Source organism: Pseudopipra pipra, chromosome 5, assembly GCF_036250125.1.
Source record: "Pseudopipra pipra isolate bDixPip1 chromosome 5, bDixPip1.hap1, whole genome shotgun sequence".
In the NCBI taxonomy this organism is placed as follows: Eukaryota; Metazoa; Chordata; class Aves; order Passeriformes; family Pipridae; genus Pseudopipra; species Pseudopipra pipra.
The window spans coordinates 30,068,367-30,089,131 of record NC_087553.1 but is presented as its reverse complement, the minus strand read 5'-3'; the positions used below and the strand labels follow the sequence as shown (position 1 = coordinate 30,089,131).

Here is a 20,765-nt window from a genome sequence, read left to right as displayed (position 1 = left end):
AACTCTCTTGCAATTTCATTTTATAGACCATCCTCAATTCCTACTAAAACTGGCATAATTGTTTAACTGTCTGCATGGTGTTAGCTATTTGTGTTGACTAATACTAAAAAAGATTTCTGTGTCTGTTGTTATAATGCAGATTCCCTCCCTCCCTTTCCTCCTTCCAAAATACCCTGTGGTTGTTTTAAGCTTGTCTGTCATTGCTTCCCCTTCTCCCTGGACCCTTGAATAGCCTGAGCGATACTGGTATAAATGGTGGTTCCAGAACAAAGATTTGGCCTTCCCTCTTGAAGGCAACCTGAAATGTCAACAAGTCTTTTTTCTCCCTGCTTCCTTCTGTCTCAGAGTGCAGTTTGTTATACCCAGCCCTGTGAAACCCCAAGCCTATGTCAGAAAAAAACCACACTGACTCTTCTCCTGCCTTGTGCTCCTGACTACTCCTACTACAGGTCATGCTGCTTTTACATAATTCTTTTTTTTCCAAAATTTTCCATTGGATGAGCTAACTTAAAGAGATGAACAGATGAGCTTACTCTATCTCTTTATCCTACAGCTGGCGGATCACTAATCAAGAGCAAGGAAAACATTAGGCTAAAGTGGCGTGGCACAAGGAGCAGAGAGAATAAGGAGTGCTCAGTACAGCAGGAGGCTGCAGCTATACTGGCTTATGTGCACTGCCAAAGCATCTCCTCTGGCCATGGGCACACCACTGTTTTCATAAATCTGTGCTGTTCCTGCTGCAAAGGGCAGCCTACTACCCTTTCTCTCAGCCACTGTGTCTTATTTTCACCCTTGTGTCAAAACATACAGTTATGCAGTGGGCTAGACTGGGAAATGAATCCATATTAAAGCAAGCCATTGACCTGCTCTTCCTGTGGATCAATTTACCAACTGAGTTCATCACACAGCTGAACAAGTACTTGTGCCAGCACCACGGAGAAGGCTCTAAGAAGGATGAAGCAGTTTTGTGGCAGAGAAACAGCTAGGCTGCTTGTTTAAGATGCCATGCCAGCTTTAAAAAGTGCTTCTAAAATTTGAACAAGTATCCATTGCCAACATTTTTTCTATTCCCAACTTCTTGACTGGTATCCAATAAATTAATCTGTTTAATCCAAGTAATTAATAGAAAGATATAGAAAGGAAAGCCAGGGAAGAGGAAAGCAAAGACTTACACTACTGAGGGGTCTAGTACCAATTAATTAAACCATTATTTTTTAACGGTTTTGTAGGTGTATTTGGAAGCTTTCATCATCTTTGAGCCTTCAAGGAAAATACTTTGAACTGGGGTTTTGAACTGGATGAAACTGAGTACTATAGAGAATCAGAGAGGACAAATCTAGTAAGGTAAACACATGGGAAGCCTGTGAGGCATGAGCAGAAAAAAAATATCTAGCACACACACAACAACAAAATCAGAACAAAAAGAGAGGAAATAAGATACAGGCAAAGGCAAAGCAATGTATTATTGTCTGTCCCAATATCTCACAGTCTGAGTCGAACATTTTGTTCAGTTTATTTACTTTTGCTTCCTCATCCGGAAAGAACAACTGGTCTGCATTAACTACATAATATTCATAACTCTAATAAACTCCTTTGGCTTTTTTCAAAATCTGGTTACATTTAATCGGATTCCTGTAACTGTATTAAATTTAAAGTTGGCACAGTTTTTCGAGATTAAGCATCCCCTCCATCATGTGGAGATTGCTATTCATGGAGCAGCTAACACTCTAATATTTCACCAGGAAGCTTGTGCTTGGTAGGTTTACTAGTGCTAGCCTTTAGGATTGTTTACAATCCTTCAAAACTTAAGAGCAAAGGTGGTGCCACTGGCAACTGAATTGATGTAATGGTTTGCTGCAGCAAAACAGGCAGTTTCTTCTGCTGTCACTCCCAGTCCTCCCCCCACAGCTGCCCAGCCCTGCTGCTTCCCCTGCTGCAGCTCCAGTATCACTTCCAAAAGTGATCTGCTTACTAAAATTGCAGGGTTTTCAAACATTATTATTTTGTTAATTTATTTGATATTTAACATAACAGTAGAAAGCTTTAAACGGACTGCAGAGAGCCCCAGCAATGGTTACTACTGGCAAATGCGTGTGCTAGGGGCACACATCACAGCTGTTCAGTGGCCCTAGGAGGGCTCACAGACTTCTACCTCTCTTGTTTCCAGGATCAGAGCCTTAGGGCACCTCTCCCAGCTGAGCTAGCCTTGCCTGAGCTATCCTTAGTGAAAGCAATGCAGCTATGTCTGCCTGGGGTAGCTCTTTGCTTGCCTTATTGAGGGGGACGGGGCCAGCTGGCCTCAGACCGTGTCAGGCTGGCATGACTGTTGTTTTCAGGACCAAACCACTACTTCTGTGCAGTGCTGTATCATGCAGATGTGCTAACTTGTTCCTCTGATGAAGAGATTTCTAGTACAATACTGCACTGTACCATGAAAAACAATTCACATTCCTACAGATATCCCAGGAAAACTGAAACCTCAACCCAGACTAGATAAAGCAGAACACTAATGCAGTCAGTAAAACTAAACCTGAAGAGACAAAGATTTGTCTAGGCACTAATCTATACTTCTGTTATGAATTGGCCTACTTTTTATTAATAGCAATTTTTCACCAGCTTAATCGCTCCCTTCTCTGCCTCATCTCCTAGGATCATTTCAGAATCTCTTCTTTGGTGTACACTTCACATAATGCTTATTATTTGAAAAAAACACAGAAGTGAAAATCGTCTCCAGTGTCTTTAATACTAATTTGAACAGTTTTGCAATTGAGATTTTTACCACATGGGAGCCAAGAAGCTATTAGAATGAGGCATCATTCAAAGAAGATGTAGCCTGTATTGACAAGATACAAATTCTTTTCACTTTCAGGATATTTATCAATAGGAACAACATAATTAATTGGAAAAAAAAATATATGCAAGCACCTGTTGCTAGTAGTTTTTTCAACTGTTTCCCTCCTACACCACAATAGGCCCAGTTCTGGTTATAGACAGAAAACAATCTGAAAACTGTCATTTACATCTGGGGCCCCCAGCACTTCCTTCTTGCCATGCAAATGCAACCTCCCTCTATCACTGTTGTGTAACTTAGGGCTCTTGCACACCCATAGCTTCCACCAAGTATAAAAATAATAGAGCTAAATGCTCTCCAAAGATGCAGCATCACTAAAAAAGAAAAAACAAATCAGAGCAGCCTTAGTTGGTAAAATGAGGTAAATTCCAGCAATTTCAAGGTCAAGACAAAAGCAAGTCACAAATCATGCTGAATTTGATTAAAATGTTATAAATAGGGGTTTTCCCCTATGAACCAGCACATATTTCACAGGAGTTGATTTTAATCTACCATTTAATCAGTTCCTCAAAAAGACAAGTCTATCCTGTTTTGTGGAAAATAGGTAGCTTGTATTTCAAGATGATATTTTCAGAAGTTCCAATGATTTTTTGACAAATTTTTAAAACAACTGAATTAAAAGTGAAATGCTGTTTCAAGTCAAGCAGAGATAAATCCACACTGTCTACTGCCATCCCATAAATGTCTTCATGTATCCCTATGACATCCAGTCACCAAGGCATCTAAGCAGCACAGACCTGCTCATATTATACTGGAGCAGAATCATACCCTAAACTGTGAAATGCACCTTTTTTTTTCCAAGTGTGCAGAAGAGCTATAAAAAACATTTGAGTTTGTTAAGAAATAAAAAATTCTCATTTCAAGTGTGTTGTTATAAATTACTCAGGCAATTGAGCTACTTCCTTTGGCAATTTTGACAATGTTAACCTTGGTCTACCCCTCAGCTACAGATACTGCTATCTTTATGCAGACATTCTCATGTTGGTATTTACAAGGTCACACAAAAAGCAGCAGTCTGCCCTTGCTCAGCCTTGCTAAACAAAGGAGAAAACATGTCTTTCTTTATTGGTATCAGCACTGTCACAAATGTCAAAACATATAAAACTTCAACTCAAGCACAGCAAAAATAACAATCCACAAACCCAGGCCTTTGCTAAAGGCATCTCGGTGAAGGTGACCAGAGCTGCTCTGGTTTAGTGGCCATGTATCCTTTTGCTGCTACATGGAGAATTTAGTTTTCTGGTAAAGACAAGTACCATTGCAGTAATTGCTGCCATAATTTCAGGTTCACAAGATCTGTTTCCTGTTTCAATTGCAGTGTTATTTTAGCTAAAAGATCAGGATGACTTCTTCCAATTTATATCAGTTACCAATAATAACATGAAAATTTATTGTTAAGCTTCATATCCTGTCCTGTAGATGCAGTGACAGAGCATATCAGTAACTCTGGAAGAACAAAAAAATACTGAAAATCAAAGCCTAAAATTAATTTAATTGAAACCCTCTCAAGGAAAGGCAATGCAAGGATAATATTTCAATGTATGTGAAGTTTCTGAAAGTGTAGCTAAGCTGAAAAAGAGGAACCAAATGAGAGTTTTATTCACTCTGATTAACTGATTCCCTTTATTCTGTAATCACTCTAGCCAAAGGTAACTTTTCATTACATTAAGCGCAAAACAAGCTATAAAAAGCTTGCGTGGCCCGTTTGAAACCACAGAGTTTTAAAATCATTATCCATTTGGAAGACTTACCTCGCTGAAAGAATGAAGGATCTCTCTACACTTTCAATGTTCAGTTCATTCTGATAGGCTTCCTGGGTTGGCTTTTTAACCTTCAGCCAAAAGAGAAAACTTTACATTCAAACTGAAATGGTACTTCTGTTGTTGCTTTAGTTTTACTTCCTGCAAAATCTCTTACATTTTTATTGCAGAAGGGGTACATTGGAGAGAAAATACTCAGAAGAGGAGATCATACACCAGTCCAGAGGGCCCAGCTACAACAAGATTACATGCAGCCCATCCTTTTATTTCACTGTAGTTCCATACAAACACTGGAGACATACAGAGGAATGAAGCTATCAGAGACCCTCACTGTGCTTCAACATGCCCAGGCATGTTGCCCAATAAGCACCTCCTGCAACTGGGGAAAAAAAAAGGCACTGCTGCTGCTGCAGGACAAGATTTAGCCCACTGGTGTACCCCAGAGTGAGCAAGGCCTGCATCACCCTGTTGATCTTTCTGAGCTACCAAGCTTCAAACATAAGGAGGGGTTTAAAAGTCAAGAGTGGTTCTCAGTCACTACAAGACATCTGCTGGCAACAGAGATTTTGCAGCTCTGCCTGTGAAAGCTTGGACCTGGGTGCCAAATCGGCACTGCAGCTGGACTTGCTGATTTTTTCTGACGGGACCAAAGACAATGATTCCCAAGGCAACGGTTTGTTGTTGCCACTGTCACGTCAGACAGTGTGTGCATGTCCCTTATCGCTACACCCAGAGGGGCTCAGGGCTTCACTTTGATGCTTTTCACAAGGGCTCAGAAACAAAAGCCTTATCTTTCCTCAGAGTTAGCAAATCTTTATAAACCAGAGATTTGACCCACCAGGAGTTTATCATTACAAAGATGTCTAATCTCTGCTTGTGGGCAATAAAAAGCAGTTAAAACGAAAAATCAAGGCAGTCTAAACAAAGTACAATACAAAAAATAAGTAGACAAATTATTTCAGAGTAGGACAACACTAGGTGAAATGCAGCTGAGATGATCCTGTGTCAACAGAGTTTTTTAGGGAAACCTAGATAGCAATCCCACAGGCCATATTATACAAGCAATGTTAAGCCTGTAGGATTACTCTGGAATGCAAGGATATTTAATATCTCTTGCCAACAGTAAACATAGTTGTGTTTTGAAAATTTGAAGGCCTGAGTTCAGGTAGATTTGGAGAAAGACTCATTTTAACAAGTGACTCACCTTCATTCCAGCCAAGGACAACATATTGTTGAGTTTATACATCCCTGACTGGACTGGAGTAGTATACAACAGGGCATCATTGAACTGTAATACAGAAGCAATGCTTTTTAATGACTAAAGACTGTTAAAAGACAGGTAATTCAGATGCATTTTACTGGAAGTACAGAACTCCTACACCACTGAGATCAACTGTCCAGAAGGGCATCCTCTACTTCCTATTATTCCACTTAGAATCCAAGAAACATTTTCATGTATGAATTAGATAACAATAGGTATCTATTTATATCCTCCTTGTGTAAATACACATTTGGCACATGAGTAAACAGTGCAAAGATGTCAAAGAACAGCCTGTCAAAATGGACAAAAATGTTTCTCATGTACACAGTCATATGATATAGCAAACTACTTTAAAGGGATATTAGAATTAACCATTCAAACAAAACAAAACAATCCAGAAACTTGGAGATAGAAGAATGGAGATTAGCAATTTATGATTGAAAGGACAAACTTAATTATACGTACCATGTAAATTTTACCAGTTTAAAGTGCATCTACTGTTTATTTCCTGTTCTACCAGACTCAGATTCATTCTGCAAACTTACTGAACAGTTACTAAGACTTTTCTTATTTTCTGTGCTATTCAACCCATGGATCCATACTTCATTTACTGCACAGAAACAGACGCCAAAACCTGAAGTGTCTTGTAAGTTTTTGCTATGATGTTCTTTGCAAAATAACCAAACGTTTCAGGAGCCTTACTAAATCTTCACAACGTGATCAATGGAAATATCACTGCTCAAGTGTCTAAAGGTATAAACACCATTTATATCTAAAACAAACAAACAAACAAACAAAACTAAAAACCCAACCCAAACAAACCCATTGCCCCAAAAAACAAAACAAAGAAAATCCAAGCCACAGACAGTCAAATTAGCAACAGGTAATTTGTGAAGTTCAGCTCAGGATAGCACCAGATTTTTGAGAGTATTACCATAACTGATTCCATGATTGCCTAGGGAAATATTTATTCATACTACAGTAACCACAAGACAGATTTCAGCCAGGACTGTGGACCAATAATGTCATAAATTACACATGATAACAGCTGCTTTACTGTCTAAATAGAAGAGATAAACAAAAGGTTCAAGTGGAAACAGAAACTTCAGAGATGCACAGAAGTTTCAGAGACAGGAAGAGAACCCAGCACTTAACTTCCATCCCAGTGCTCTACTCAGGATGCATGGGACCTCCTGCAAGGGAAAGGAGAGAGGAGGAGGGAGGGAGTGGGGAAGGAGAAAGGAGGAGGAAGAGAGAGGGGGAAGGAGAAAGGAGGAAGAAGGAGGCAGGGAGGGGAGGGAGGGAAGGGCGCAATAGCAGTGCCAGAGTTCTAGGTTTCAAGACCTGGTACAGCTAAGTGGGATGGAGTAACTGTGTTTGTTTCCTCACTACCACAGGTAATGTCTTCTCATAAAAGCTCTCAGATTTTGAATAAGTGTTGTTCAAAATAGTACATTTTGGTGAGAAATGGTTTTCTACTAAATTAGTGCATATGCCACAGATGATCTCTGTAAATTAGAACTAAATAAGTAGAACAGCAACAATTGGTCATTTTTTCTACTACTTGCAGTTATTAGTTACTTATGTTTACAGTGTAACATTTCAACCACTTAAAATTACACTCCTATTAGACACACAGCAACATATACAGCATCTTACCAAAAAAAACATTCGTGGCTGCATGACCTTCCGTGACAGCTTCATCAGTGTTCCCTCTTTCAGAAAGACCTAGTAAATTAAACAAAATTAAAACTGGGTTTTTAGGGCAGAAGCCATGCAAATGAGCTGACTTCTTCAACACTATTATGATTATGATTATTATTACTACACTAGAGGTGCTGCAGAAGTTTTGGGATTCAAGGTTCCCTTTCTGAGAAAAGCCGTTTATCCTTAGGTTTTCTCTAAAAGCGAGTGTGAATGACTGCAGTACAGTTTTCCATGCTGCACTTGAAACCACAACAAATACAAGGTTAAGCTTGAGGACAAAAACCTGCCTGCAAGATCTGGCAAGGTATCTAAAAAATGTCTAAAAAACACCCCCCACACATGGAGAGGCAGTATTCACTTGACTGTTAGAACTAAATAATAAAGCAATGGACCATTTTTCTTCTTGGTATGTGCCAGCTCCAGTCCTTTGCTTGCATATCATCCGTGCTGCCCTGTACTGCAATTTGCTGATTGCCATCTGGAGGACCTACCCTTCCTGGCTGTACGATCTCATGGTGTCCATTTAAACTGTATTGGATCTGCATGAGTTTCTGAAAGTTATCCTATGGGAAGAAAAAGCGGAAGATAAGTACTTGCCCTTGCATCCATGACTTTTTTTTTTTTTTTTTTTAAGACCAGCTTCATAAGTCAAAATACTTACACCCTGCTTCATGATGTCATTGGCATGGTTTGCAACTTCTATGACAACAGCTAAAGCATCTGAAGGATGAAGAAATAATGCTTTGGTTATAGCGACTAGTTAGCATTGGTATTACGTAAAGCACAGGTATGATATTGCATTTCCACATAATTCCAAGATTTAAGGACCTGATTGTACAGTCACTGCATTCAGGAGCACTTCCCATAAATCCCAGAATCTTTCGATCGTGGTTTAATAAATATGCTCTAGCAAGTCATTGCTTCAACTACAGTGTCAATTATTTCTTACAGCTAATCAAAACAGTCCACAAGCAAAAGTAAATCCCAGTTTCTCACACAATGAATTACTTACTCTATTTACTGGAGAAAAGTTAACAATATTTTAACAGAGATTTATGTAGGGACTAAGTTTTTTCTATTTTACCCAACTGCCACCAGTGCTAGTCACAGAAGACCACCCAGAAAAATTATACAAATCTTTGCCATTTCTTCTGCCTTTAGTTTTACTTCACCCTCAAGATACCAGTCAAATATCATGTGAACACAGTGAGTGTTCAGTCCAAGGATCTTATCCAAAAACCTGTAATTTACTTAAGCAGAAGAAAAGAGACTTATTGAGTTGAAAGCTAGGACAACTGTTCTGATAAAATGTAGTCTCTAAAGCATTTGCCACCTTCTTCTAAGTAATTCAAGTACACTAAGGCACTTCAAAGAAAGGACCTACATTTGGTTAAAAATCCACAGAGAAGCATACCAAACCAGGTAAAAACAAAGCCTTAAGGTTTTTTTTCCCAGGTAATAATTAGAGTATTAGTACTGTAGAATGCATACACTTCCCTTATTGTTGAGTCATATTTGGAAAGAAAGCATGTTGAAAGAGATAGCTGAACTGAAAGGTTCAGAAGGTCATGAAGCCATATAAGAAACTAAACAGATGTGAACAAAAAGCTCATCCTAAGTCAATCTAAGGAGAATTTTTGTACAAGATTTTCATGAACCAAGGCAATGCAAGCACAGGAGTCAAACAGTTAAAATACACAGCAGATATCAAGCATTTGATCAAAATTTAAGTTTATATATAGATGTCATAGCATCAACTGAGCCTGCTGAAAAAGAGCTGGTGGTCTCCTAGCAGGAAATATAAGAAATGTTGTGCTGCTTCAGGCAAAACACTCCCCAGCTCCCATCTGCATGGAATATGATGAAGGGAAATTTAGCTAAATTCATTAAGACAGAAATGAGTACCTGATTCTTTCTGTTATATGTTTCTTCATCTATCAGTTATATCTATTAAAAACTTAAAATTTTACTCAGATTTCAAGGAAGATTGAAGAATTTTAGAGAAAATTAGAAAATTTTCTGTTTATTGAAGGGAAAGTTCCAGGATCTCAGGATCACTTACATAGCCAAGACTAAATAAATGTAAATAACAACATAAAATAATCTATAGGGATAAAGAGCATTCCACTTATACCACTTAGCTGAAGTAATGTATTCAAATTAAGGTTATCAAGAAGAATTGTGCTATTATGGTATTTTTCCAAGAACAGTAACCACAACCAAGCCTAGTCTCCCTCTCCACTCCCCCCACCAATGGAATTAAAGAACTAAGCAAAATCAGAACTAAGTTAAGCTTAATCATTACAAGAACTTGGCGAGTAAAGATTAGATTTTCTTTTCTTTACCCAAGTTCTAAGATAGACTATCGGGCATCTCAAATTAACGCTCTTATTGTCACAACTAAGCTTCAGCTTTTATCTTTGATGTATGAAGGGAGAGAAAAACATTGTGGAAGGTACAACTAGAAAAATAGAGAAGTTGGAGAAATCACAAGAAAATGTAAAGTAAAATATATATTTAAGTTGCTCACTTTTCAAGTGGTCAACTATTTAATGTGCAACACAAGCATTAGTTTGTTCACAGCCATAAGAAGTGCAAGATGAACTTAAAGAGTCATCGGTTAAAATATCTTTGGCTTCTATCTTCAAACAAATATGTCTAAATGTCCCAAGAAGGATATTTACTCATATATTTTACAATATTGTATCAGCAGACAAAACAAACTTGGTTCAGTGCGTTGAAGGCACTCATTGAAGTCCAATCAACTACAATTGCACAACCTTCCTAAACATAATGGGCTTGAACAAACGTCACTAAAAAGTGAAATAAGTGACAGGGTCTCATGCAAATGAAATGGAAGCATTGACTGGGAGCATTTTTGTATTGCTAAGGCACACACTGCAGAAGGAAACAGCCTGAATGTGCACTGCATTTATATGCTTGAGTTAAACCAGTTTAATCCCACACTACTATGAAACGTGTGGTCCCGTCCTCTTCATCACCAACTATTCCTGCTCATTTCCTTTGATCTCCTTTCTCCCCACATGCAGGCAAACTTGTGTAAGTCACCTGTGTTTGTGCAACTTGTGACAACTCAAACTGGAGAACTCCTCAGGTTAAATATAACTCAGGGCAGCTCCTTTATCTTGTTCACTCCTGCCACATGAACACTTGTTCTGGCACAAGCCAGAGAGAGGATGAGGCCAGGAAGGCTTATAGTTGGAGAGAGCAGCTGGTAGACAAGCTGCCTATCATGAAAGGTCTACAGATGCAAGGACTGTCTCTTTCAATAGCAGTGCCCAAAATATCTGTTTAAGCTGTCTGGAGAACTTCACTCTTACCTCTTGGGTGAGCTGATATGACTGTCAGCTCCAGACTTTTTTGAAACACAAGCTTGCAATCTTTTAGTATCTCTGCTGAGAAACTTAGAACTAAATAGAAAACATTTCTATTACTGACTTAACATTTTGCAAGCACTTAAAATCTGGAAACATTATCATAAGTACATAAGCTATTTTTTCTTTAAATAGACATTTACCTTGAGTATCCCTATAGTCCGCAGATTCTTCTAAAAGATTCTTTAAATAATCTGTATAAAGAAAAAATAATATATAGTTTTGTTAAATAAATAAACACCACCAAAAAGTAGTAAAAACCACCTTTTTCCTGAAAATCTGCTTTTCAGGCAAATCCATGCCACAAAGATCTACTACCTAATCTTTTAAATCTGTCAAAGTAATAACAAAGTGAAACCTAGCATTTCCATAAAGAAAGTATGTCTTTATATTTGCTCAGTGAAGAAATGGCTATTGAAACAGTGGCTTTCTCCAATGATCTGTTGTATATATAATGGTCTGTTGTATATATTATTCCAGAACAAAACAAGCAAGTGAAAAATAAGTACATACGTGCAATCACGTTTAAGCTGAAGGAGAAAATTTTGAAGATTATAGATATTTGCCTGAGCACCTAACTTGTTTATAGAAGCTAATAAAAAAAGTAGTCCATTACAGAAGATCTCATTATGATTAATATTTTTCAGTAACAAGAATAGTATATGCCCCTCTGTGTTCAAATAGGCATTTCTGGTTTTCCATTACAAACGTAATTCAACCACAAGATGGCACCCTCAATCCATTGAAGTCTTGGTAGTTTTAAAATCTATTTTACTTAGCATTTAAAATTAACTCCAAACGTATGACTATACAAAAAAAACATTCCCTTTGAGTTTCCATTCCCTAGTCGAGTGTCTAGTTCATCAAAAAGTGCAATACCCTGTCAAAGATTAATATATATCCTCAGTAAAAAGTCAACTGTTTATTCTCTACACTCTACAACTTTGAACTGCTTAAAATTGAAAGCAACAAACCCAGAAACATTCAAAGAAATATACGTTAGGTTGATAAAAGCAACAAATACTGATTTATAATTACCTTTTAAATGAGGTATTAAGATTCTAGAGGATCTACTGAAAACTAACTATATGTAATCTAGCAAGCATTCAATTTTAGCTTCGCAGTTGTACAAGTTTCATGTAGGAGTGAAATAATTCAACTCCCACATGCTTGCCCTACCCAAATTCATTCTTTTATTCAAAAAGGATCAGGAGCCAATTGTTCCTTGCCTTTGTAAGATGTCTTGCTTCATGCATGCCCCTCAGAGATCGCTCAGTGTATTGTAATCTTTTCCTTATGCACAAAATTAAAAGGGAATTATGAAACATGTTTCCGCAGTAGAATTGCTACAAAGAGTGAGAGAACCTGTCATGTTTAATGAAAGTTTTGAGAAAAACAGAACTACAAGAAGAGAAACATTTGGCACTGAAATTTTATTTTTTGGCAGAGACCTAAGGGAGGATCCAAGGGAGAAGCATGAAGAGCAGGTTGGAGTGAAGGAAGAGGAACCAGCTGGGAGGCGTGGACGGAGCACTGGGAGATCTGGCTGGCTGGGCCAGGGAACACCCACAGCTATCTGCTCTCCTCAGAGTTCTGCCTGATCATTAGCAGGCCCTGGATAATGTCTGATCTTTTAAGACAAGTCTGACATGGCACCAAGACTTCTCCAGCTATACTCCATTAATATTGCATCTTCCTATCCCTCAAGATCTCATGCTGTAGTAGCTAGCAGACATTCTAGTGCAATATTTAGGTGGACATATATTCCATTAAAAAAAATGTAGTTAATCTTGCTTCACTTCGGGTTATGCTGGCAAGAAGCTTGTGTAAGAGAAAAAAAAATTAACAGGAAGTATTTTGAAAAGAACTGAGAAGAATTCACAGTTTTTAACTTGGTTTAACCTGTAGGAACCTGTCACAGATATGACACCAGCTGTCCTCTCCTGCCCTGCCTGCAGACAGGTGCTCCCTCAAGTTGGAGCTGTGCCATGCTGCTGAGGCAGAGCACTCTTGGGATTCCACCACAAAGACAACAAATTAAAGCTTTAAAATTGCAACTTGATCTTCATTGGGGCCAGCACAAAGGACTCCAGCAGTAGTCTCCCCGTGTAAAGAATGAGTCCCTACAGCTCATACAAAAATAAAAATAAACCTGCCAACCACATGCTCACCTCTTCAGGCTGAGAACAAGAGGTAAGGTGGGTATATTTTCCTCATCTGCAAATGTACAGCTGGTTCTCTAAGACACTGTCCCTAGTACATGGAGACATCCAATTTAATATCCAAAGTAATTGCAGTGGTAACTTAAAACCAGAGACCCAAGATGGGAACTAATTATTTCTCGGCATAGTCATGCTTTATGACATGTTCCCCAAAACAACACTTTACATCACTCAAAAACATTTTGGATGGGTATATTCTTGCATTTTAAATTATATAATCAGTGAATATAAGTAAGAAATTTAGAGATTTTAACATAACTGTATTAATTTAAAATTCTGCAGCTTTTGGAGCCAATAAAACTGTAAAATCCTGAAAATGATAAGTAGCTAATTTTCATCGTAGTACTTTTTATGTGTGTCTGGTAAGTGGACCTCAGTTCATAGCTAAAACTCAGCTTCAGAGAAGCATCAGAACAGATATTTTTAGTCTGTTCTGTGAATAAACACTGGAAATTCTGTGCTTGCAGCAGCTTTCTGGAGGTACTGGCATAAACTATGCAGACAAGCCAATTTCAAAAACATGAAAAACATTACAGAAAAATTTAGCAAAAATATTCCTAGATAAAATAAATACAGAGGACAGATATTAAGATGAAATGGTATCTACTGTTTTTGCCAAAAAAATTTTCCCCTCTGAAGCGTGCTCTAGTTGTTCAGACTAGACAGATCTTAAGTATACCTTCAGAAATTCATAATTCTGCTGGATACACCAAAACACAACAAAAATCAAAAAAAAGGCACACAAGTATTGGTTTTGTGATGAACAAAATTTCCTTATGTTCTTCTTCTACCTGACAGCAACCAGCAATTCTCTCTTCTTCCTGGGGGGCAGTGACTATCACTTCTTCTCCTGACTAAAATTATCTTTTGCTTCATTAACTACCTTTTCTCTTGGGTTGTCTAATTTAACTACATTAAACTCAAAGCAATTGTTCCCCAGCACATAACTGGCCTTGAGTCTGACAACTCTATTTCCAACCTGAAAAGCAGCAGTGTGCCAAAGGCTTATTTTTCACCCCCCTCACTATATCCCAGTTAAGGATAATAAAAGACACTCTCTCTGCCAACCTTGTGTTGGGAAAGAGAGAATAGAGACTTATCCTATGGCAGTCAAGAACCTGTTCATACAGCACAGTCTCAAGTCATCTACTCAAATCTTTTTGAGAAAAGAGAATCACCTCTCCTTCATTTCTATATGAAATCCCTGAAAACCCATCTGATCTTGGCTGTACAGAGCTTGGGGCCAGTATGCGAAGAAGTGGAAGTCCACTTACTGGACTGGAGAAGCTGTATAATTAAAGAGAAACACTGCTGAGCCTCGCCTTTCCTTGACTGATTTATGAGCCCACCTGCTCCTGCTTTGGTTAGCATAAAAGTAACTCCACTTCAAAGCACAGCAACATCTTGCGACGTGACCGAGTAGCAGCAGGTTACCAGTACAAAGCTGTCCCACTGACACAGAACATATAAATAGGAAGAAATCCCCACTGACTTAGGCCTGACAGCTTCATTTCCTGGATTATTTTCACTCCTCTGCTCTGACCCTCCTCCCCACAGTTCCCCACTGTCTTCAGCCTGGGCAGCTGCTCCATTGCTGCCTCTCACCCACTGCAACAAAAGAGAGACGAGTGTTTTGCATCCCCCCAGATGTTCATATAGCACAAGTTTATACAGGCATTGCTCAATATTACACAGAGCTTTTGGAAGGTACAAAGCAGATGGGTCATCCACAGAGATATGGAAGAGTGAGAATCTCAAGGACAACAGACGTGATAGATTGAACAGGCTGAAAATCAAACAGATCCAAAATGACACTCTCCAGCCCCAGCACAATTAAATTCTTGGTCTGATGTTTTTTAATGCTTACATAGAACAAGAGAAAATCACTTTTCTAAATTCATCACCAGCATGGAAATCCCCCCATTCCTTTCAATAGCATTTACAGGTGTATTTAAAGCTGGGCAGCCACAGTAAGGTGTGCAGACTGGGGACATCCACAGCAACCCCCCATCAACACAGAATGAGTTTTTTTTAGGGTCTAAAACAGCCTAGTCCAGCCACAGTGACAGCTAATGATCACAAAGAATTCCCCTTCAACATCTGAGTTCTGTTCAGTGCCATTTATCCCTGACATCTCTCGCTTTGCTGTGTATATTGACACTGGCATTTGCTCTATTCTGATCCTTTGTTCAACCTTTTCAATTAAAACCTCTGAACTTATCCAAAGCCCTCCTGATTTTTAAGTGTATAACAAGCCTATACCATGTCCTAAGTCAATATGCTTTTAAAATAAAGCAGGTCCCCAAATGCCATTTTATTGTTTAATTTCATCAGTTAAGAGTCATTAAGATTTTCCCCTATAAAGTATTCCATTTAAGGAGTTTTCCCCCTTTTTTCAACACCTGTGAGTTTAATGAGATGATTAAAATGAAAACAGTCACTGTTAATAACTTGGTAACTGCTGCTTAACACTTTAGTCTGTATCTCCCACAGCATCACTAGTCTAAGTACTTGCTGGGGAAATGCCAATGAGCTGTTACAGAGCCAAAAAAAAAGGTCACAGAGCATTTTATTTTGCAGTTACTACATAAACAGAGGCTATTTTTAAATTGCTCATCAAGAAGCAATGGCTCTCAAAAACAATGCCTTAAGTATTTCCAAATCCTTACAGGAGCCATCCCCCTCTTACAACAAACACATCTCAAAATACTTCACAAAGGAGGCCTCTGTCACTGCCCTCCCCTTACAGACAGAAAAACCCACTGCATCATGGAGATGACTTGCTCAAGGTCACCCAAACATGCCAGTGCCAGAGCAGGGTACAGAGCCCAGATTTCCTAGTCCCAAACCAGCTCCTTAGCATACAATGCCCCCGTAACAAGCCTTAAGCACTTGTAAATGTACACTAAAAACATGTGTTCTGCCTTTAAAACAGAAAGGATTTTACAGTCAAAACACCTGGGTGGGGGAGAAACGAAGCTACTACCAGAAGTTCACAGCTGCATAGACATCTTTCTTCTCCTAGCTCCGATTCTCCATACTGCCCTTTTCATTCGTTAAAGAAGAAAAATCACCCATCAGCCCCCCCCCCCCCCCCGAAAAAAGGAAAACCCAAAGCAAAACAAGAGTGTTCCAACCCTTAAGGAAATGACAGGCTTCTATTACGACAGAAACAAAAACCACCACAGGTTTCATGTTTTCCATGTACTGCTAAATGTACCATCAGAACACACCACAGTGTTAGAAATATTAGCACCTTGCCTGTGCATCTTAGCTCAATCAATATTAACAACAAAAGCCTCTAAACCCATGCCATGTTTTAAAAAGAGCTGCATATATTGTGCCATGTTTTTTAAAAAGCCTCACATATCCAAAGTCAGATAAACAGGCTTTACAGATGGATACAACTGCCTGAAAACAGGTTTCCTGGGGCGTGTGAAGACTGGCTTGTTCAGCTTGACAAAGAGCTTGACTGTACCTGTCAACAGGAGCCTGTATTGGGGAATCCTCTGAACTGGCTTGAGCAGATAATGCTTGAGGGCCAGACTAGCACAGCGAGGGCTCATCTGAAAGAAACATGCAAAAGAAATGATTCCATGGCCGTCAAAGGCTCCAGCAAAAGAAAACATGCCTAAAAACAACTACTGATTATATTGGATAAGATTTATCATTAAGAAGTGTGACCACCAGTGTTAAACACCACACCAGTGTTAAACACCACACTACAGAGCAAGCATTTCTGTGTGGAAGACTGCATGCAAAATTACCCATGCGTTAAAATATATCAGTAAGCGCTCATATGCTGTGGATTCAAAACAGGTGCTTTGACTCAGGAGGATGAGAGGTGAAACTTGCCAGAAATAAAGGAAACAGGGTGGCAAGGGCAACATGCTCCTTTGTGATCCCTTCAGTGTTCATTAGGCAAAAAGGCAGAGAAGACAGGAGTGCTCACTGCAGAAGTTTTAATTAATCCACACTTCTAAAGACGACACAGAATTAAAAGATCCATGCTTCAAAAATGCTAATTATCCTGAATTTGCATTCAAAATAATGCGAATCTGAAACACCAAGTCCTTAAAAAGGCCTCTTGTATTCTTCATGTCTCAATCCAAGACTGCAGCGAAAAAAACCCACCACCAAAACACAAAAAAATTGAGGACAGTTTCTAAAGCCTTGCGGAGGATCACAATTGCTAAAAAGTCACAAAACAGGATATATCTTACAAAAGAATACAGTACCTCGAAGTCTTTGACTACTGAAGCAAACCCTGCATTCTTCTTACACTGTTCATCTAATAATGCAACATTTTTATCAAATTCTTTGATGTAAGTTGAATACATCTTTAGGTAGGGACCCTTTTTAACAAATATATCAGCAATTCTTTGATGTTCAAGCCTAGAAATAGAAAAAAAAGGCGCAGTTAGAGCTAAAAATAGCGCACATCTTAATCCTACAGCAAAACATCTATCCCTTTCAGAGTAAGATGTGCTAGTTTATGTTCTGAACAAAAGCTTACAGTGCAGCAGATAGGCACCCATCTCAGTAGCTACTTTGAAAAACTTAATTCGGCACACATCAACACACTAGTGTTAGATGACAACCACTTAATACACAGTCTTTTTTAAATGGTCTTGAGCTGTTTGAACACTTTAGTACAAGGTTGATCTCTGAGGAAATGGATCTTCAAACTTAACAGTAAGTCTTTACCCATTCCAGCACCTTTGTCAGCAGGTTTTGTATTGCTGATTTGGATCCACCCACCACAGTAACTGAGAATGGACTTCAAGGCGATTGTGGCTGTCAATCAGTGCTGTTTCTGATCAGTAGATCTAAACTACCTCTAAAATGTGAACTAGTCTTCAGGACAACCTCCTTTTCCCCTAATGAAATCAGTGCACTTACCATGCTCATACAAGGACCAGACCTTTCAATTAAAAATAAAATTTTAAATAAAAAGTGTGATTGCTACAAAAATGTATTGGCATGCCTTGTGGACCTTTGTATACATGTAAATGGCAAACAAGCACATCTAAACGAAAAATAATCTCCTATACTTTCAAAGTAAATTCTGTCATTTAAGAAGGCACGTAAAATACAAACAAGAGTCAAGCCACGATCACATGGAGTCACATAAGCACCACAGATAAATTTCAACATCAAAGGAGTGGTATCCCTTTATTGATAGTCACCAGTGAGATAATCGCTCTTCCAGTTCCCTCAGGAGGTCCCGATTGAGTTCGTAGAGCTGAGGTAGGTAATAGAGGATCTGATTCAGGATTCTGTCCTCAATCACTGGCTTTCCAAGCTGCCTAGAGGCATGCGCCACAGCATCCCGGAAATCCTGCCAGAGCACAAAGAGGACAGAAACCCCCCTTGCCATGAGTGAACAGCCTTCAAAGCACCAACACAGAGAGCACAATGGAGTTCTCATTGCAGACATTCCAGGCGCTGCTCCCTATTACCAAAGGCAAGGCGGGTACCATCTGGGTTATGTTTCCCTGCAGCTTCAATTTACTCCCCTGGGACTGCTTTAATCCCTTTGGTTTAACACTGGAGCTTTACTTTCTTGCTCCTGTATGCATAATATAGAAGTTTTTCATTATTTTTACAACATACCCTTAAGAAATGTGCTGGTATTACATATGAGGAAACCAAGGAGGGATAAACAAAGCTTGTATCTGCAAGGTTGTTGGCAGCCTTGAGTGTCTTCATGCAAATATGTAAGTCAAAAAGCAAAACTGTTATATCACTAATATGATCATAGTATCATACTTAAAAATCATAGTAGTGTTCATAAGTCATCTACAAATGCCATTTTGGAAGATGTTCCTCGTGGACAAAATGTAGGGTTACAAAAATTACTATATGTAGCAGCTCTTCTGTATACAGGAAAATTAACATCTAACAAAAAGATACTGTAATAACATATGGGAACCATGAGATTTCAAATGTTAGCAATGATCAAAACTAACACCGGTATCTTCCAAACATTTAGAGGGAGAAGGAAAACCCTGTTTACTCTTGAAGAATCTTATAGCATTTTTATGCTAAAACCATCTCCCAACAGGACAGAGATGAGGTTGGTTGATCCTTATTAAACTATTCAGAACTAAAATCTTGGCCCCACACAAGTCCGCATGGCCAGGATTGAAACTCAGTATCTATTACACGAGGTATTTTCTCTATTTACATGCAAACAAAACTTCCAAGAAGGTTAGTAATTTAGCATTTCACTTGAAAAACAACACTGTTGAAACTGACAAAAAAGAAAATACAAATTAGGTGGCATCATGTCTCACCTGAATTTGGGCAACAGCAGACAAAAGAGAATCAATACATAAATAGCTCTTTCTGAATTTGTGGTTAATGAAACCTGGTAGCACATGCACAATTCTCTTGGTATGCTGAAAAAGGTGACCATCAACATACTTTTAAGTACAATGATGAGTTATATTTTAAATGTGCATGGGGTCCACACCTGCCTTTGAATATCTGTAGTGTCCTCGGGTTGGGGGTAGGGGAGGGGGGAATTAATCCCCCCTTTTCCTTCTCCTCAGGTCTATTACTACCAGTCTTACTAGCTATCTCATCCATACAGCATCTGGCACTATTTAGGGTCCTTCAAACTTAAACCTCAACTTTCCCTGCTCTCTCTCCTCATTATGTCAGCTCTGGGCAGCGTGAGCTCCAGACACACTTTCTTGCTTTGTGACCCTCTGGGTCACAAAGGCTGTGGCTGGGCAGTTCTGGCAAGAAACTGAAAGGAGATACAGGGCACTGGCTGTGCTGGGGGAAGGTTGAGAACTAAATGCAAGGGAGTTAAAAAACAGATGGCATTATTCATATGGAAATGTTCTGTTTTACATCCTCTGTGCAGACTAGTGACACATAGGTTAACTACCAGCTGCATCTTATGGGTTTTTCTGACCCTAGGGCATTGCTTAACACTGAAATGATACAAGGAATTACAATGGCAAAAGCTCAAATAAGGCATTCTGGAGAGCTTCATGCAAAATGCATCATCATATTATGATAATTTTCTCCTCGCCCCTTCCCCCAAACACATGCACATACAATATCCTGTATGTACTTTGCCATAGGATGAAACAAGAACGTTGTCTGAATGTCATACGACTACTTGCACGACGAAAAGAAAAGCATTTTGTCTGTACAGTAATCAACAACCCAGGCTTTCCCCTGACCAAACAATAAAAGGAGAGCAGGGAGCCAGGTTTAAGCACTAGATAACACAGGAATGTCATCTGTAGTTAAGAGCATTTATTTAACTCCTAGATACAGCATTCAAAGAGTCTGCAGGGTGTTTTCCAAACACAGATTTGGTTTTTCAACTAGCTTGATCCAAAGTCCATCAGCTTCATCAGGGTTTAGATCATACCATGAAAGGCTCTATCATTAAAACAGCCAACCAAAACTTTGCTTCATCACCCCCTCTGCCCCCTTCCACAACTGAGTAAACTGAGGAAGCTTTGCAGAGAGGAAATGCAGGGAAAAAAGATAACATGAAGCTTTCAAATTACGTGAACCAGCCTGTGAAACAACATGAGGCAA

At 39.0% G+C, this 20,765-nt stretch overlaps 1 protein-coding gene across 2 annotated transcripts in view; it reads right to left on the bottom strand.

The window, feature by feature from the left end:
• Window positions 1-20,765, bottom strand: part of FGD6 (FYVE, RhoGEF and PH domain containing 6) — a 72,157-nt gene that overhangs the window by 13,785 nt on the left and 37,607 nt on the right. For both annotated transcript variants that reach the window (XR_010430719.1, XM_064655424.1), the window contains exons 6-14: window positions 18,386-18,537; window positions 17,435-17,591; window positions 16,675-16,762; window positions 11,118-11,168; window positions 8,241-8,299; window positions 8,071-8,142; window positions 7,532-7,600; window positions 5,816-5,899; window positions 4,603-4,682 (exon numbers count right to left, since the gene is read on the bottom strand). Coding sequence is in view for 1 of the 2 variants with exons in the window: in XM_064655424.1 (XP_064511494.1) it covers window positions 4,603-4,682; window positions 5,816-5,899; window positions 7,532-7,600; window positions 8,071-8,142; window positions 8,241-8,299; window positions 11,118-11,168; window positions 16,675-16,762; window positions 17,435-17,591; window positions 18,386-18,537 (812 nt within the window). In the remaining variant the exon portion in view is untranslated. The remainder of the gene's footprint in view (window positions 1-4,602; window positions 4,683-5,815; window positions 5,900-7,531; window positions 7,601-8,070; window positions 8,143-8,240; window positions 8,300-11,117; window positions 11,169-16,674; window positions 16,763-17,434; window positions 17,592-18,385; window positions 18,538-20,765) is intronic.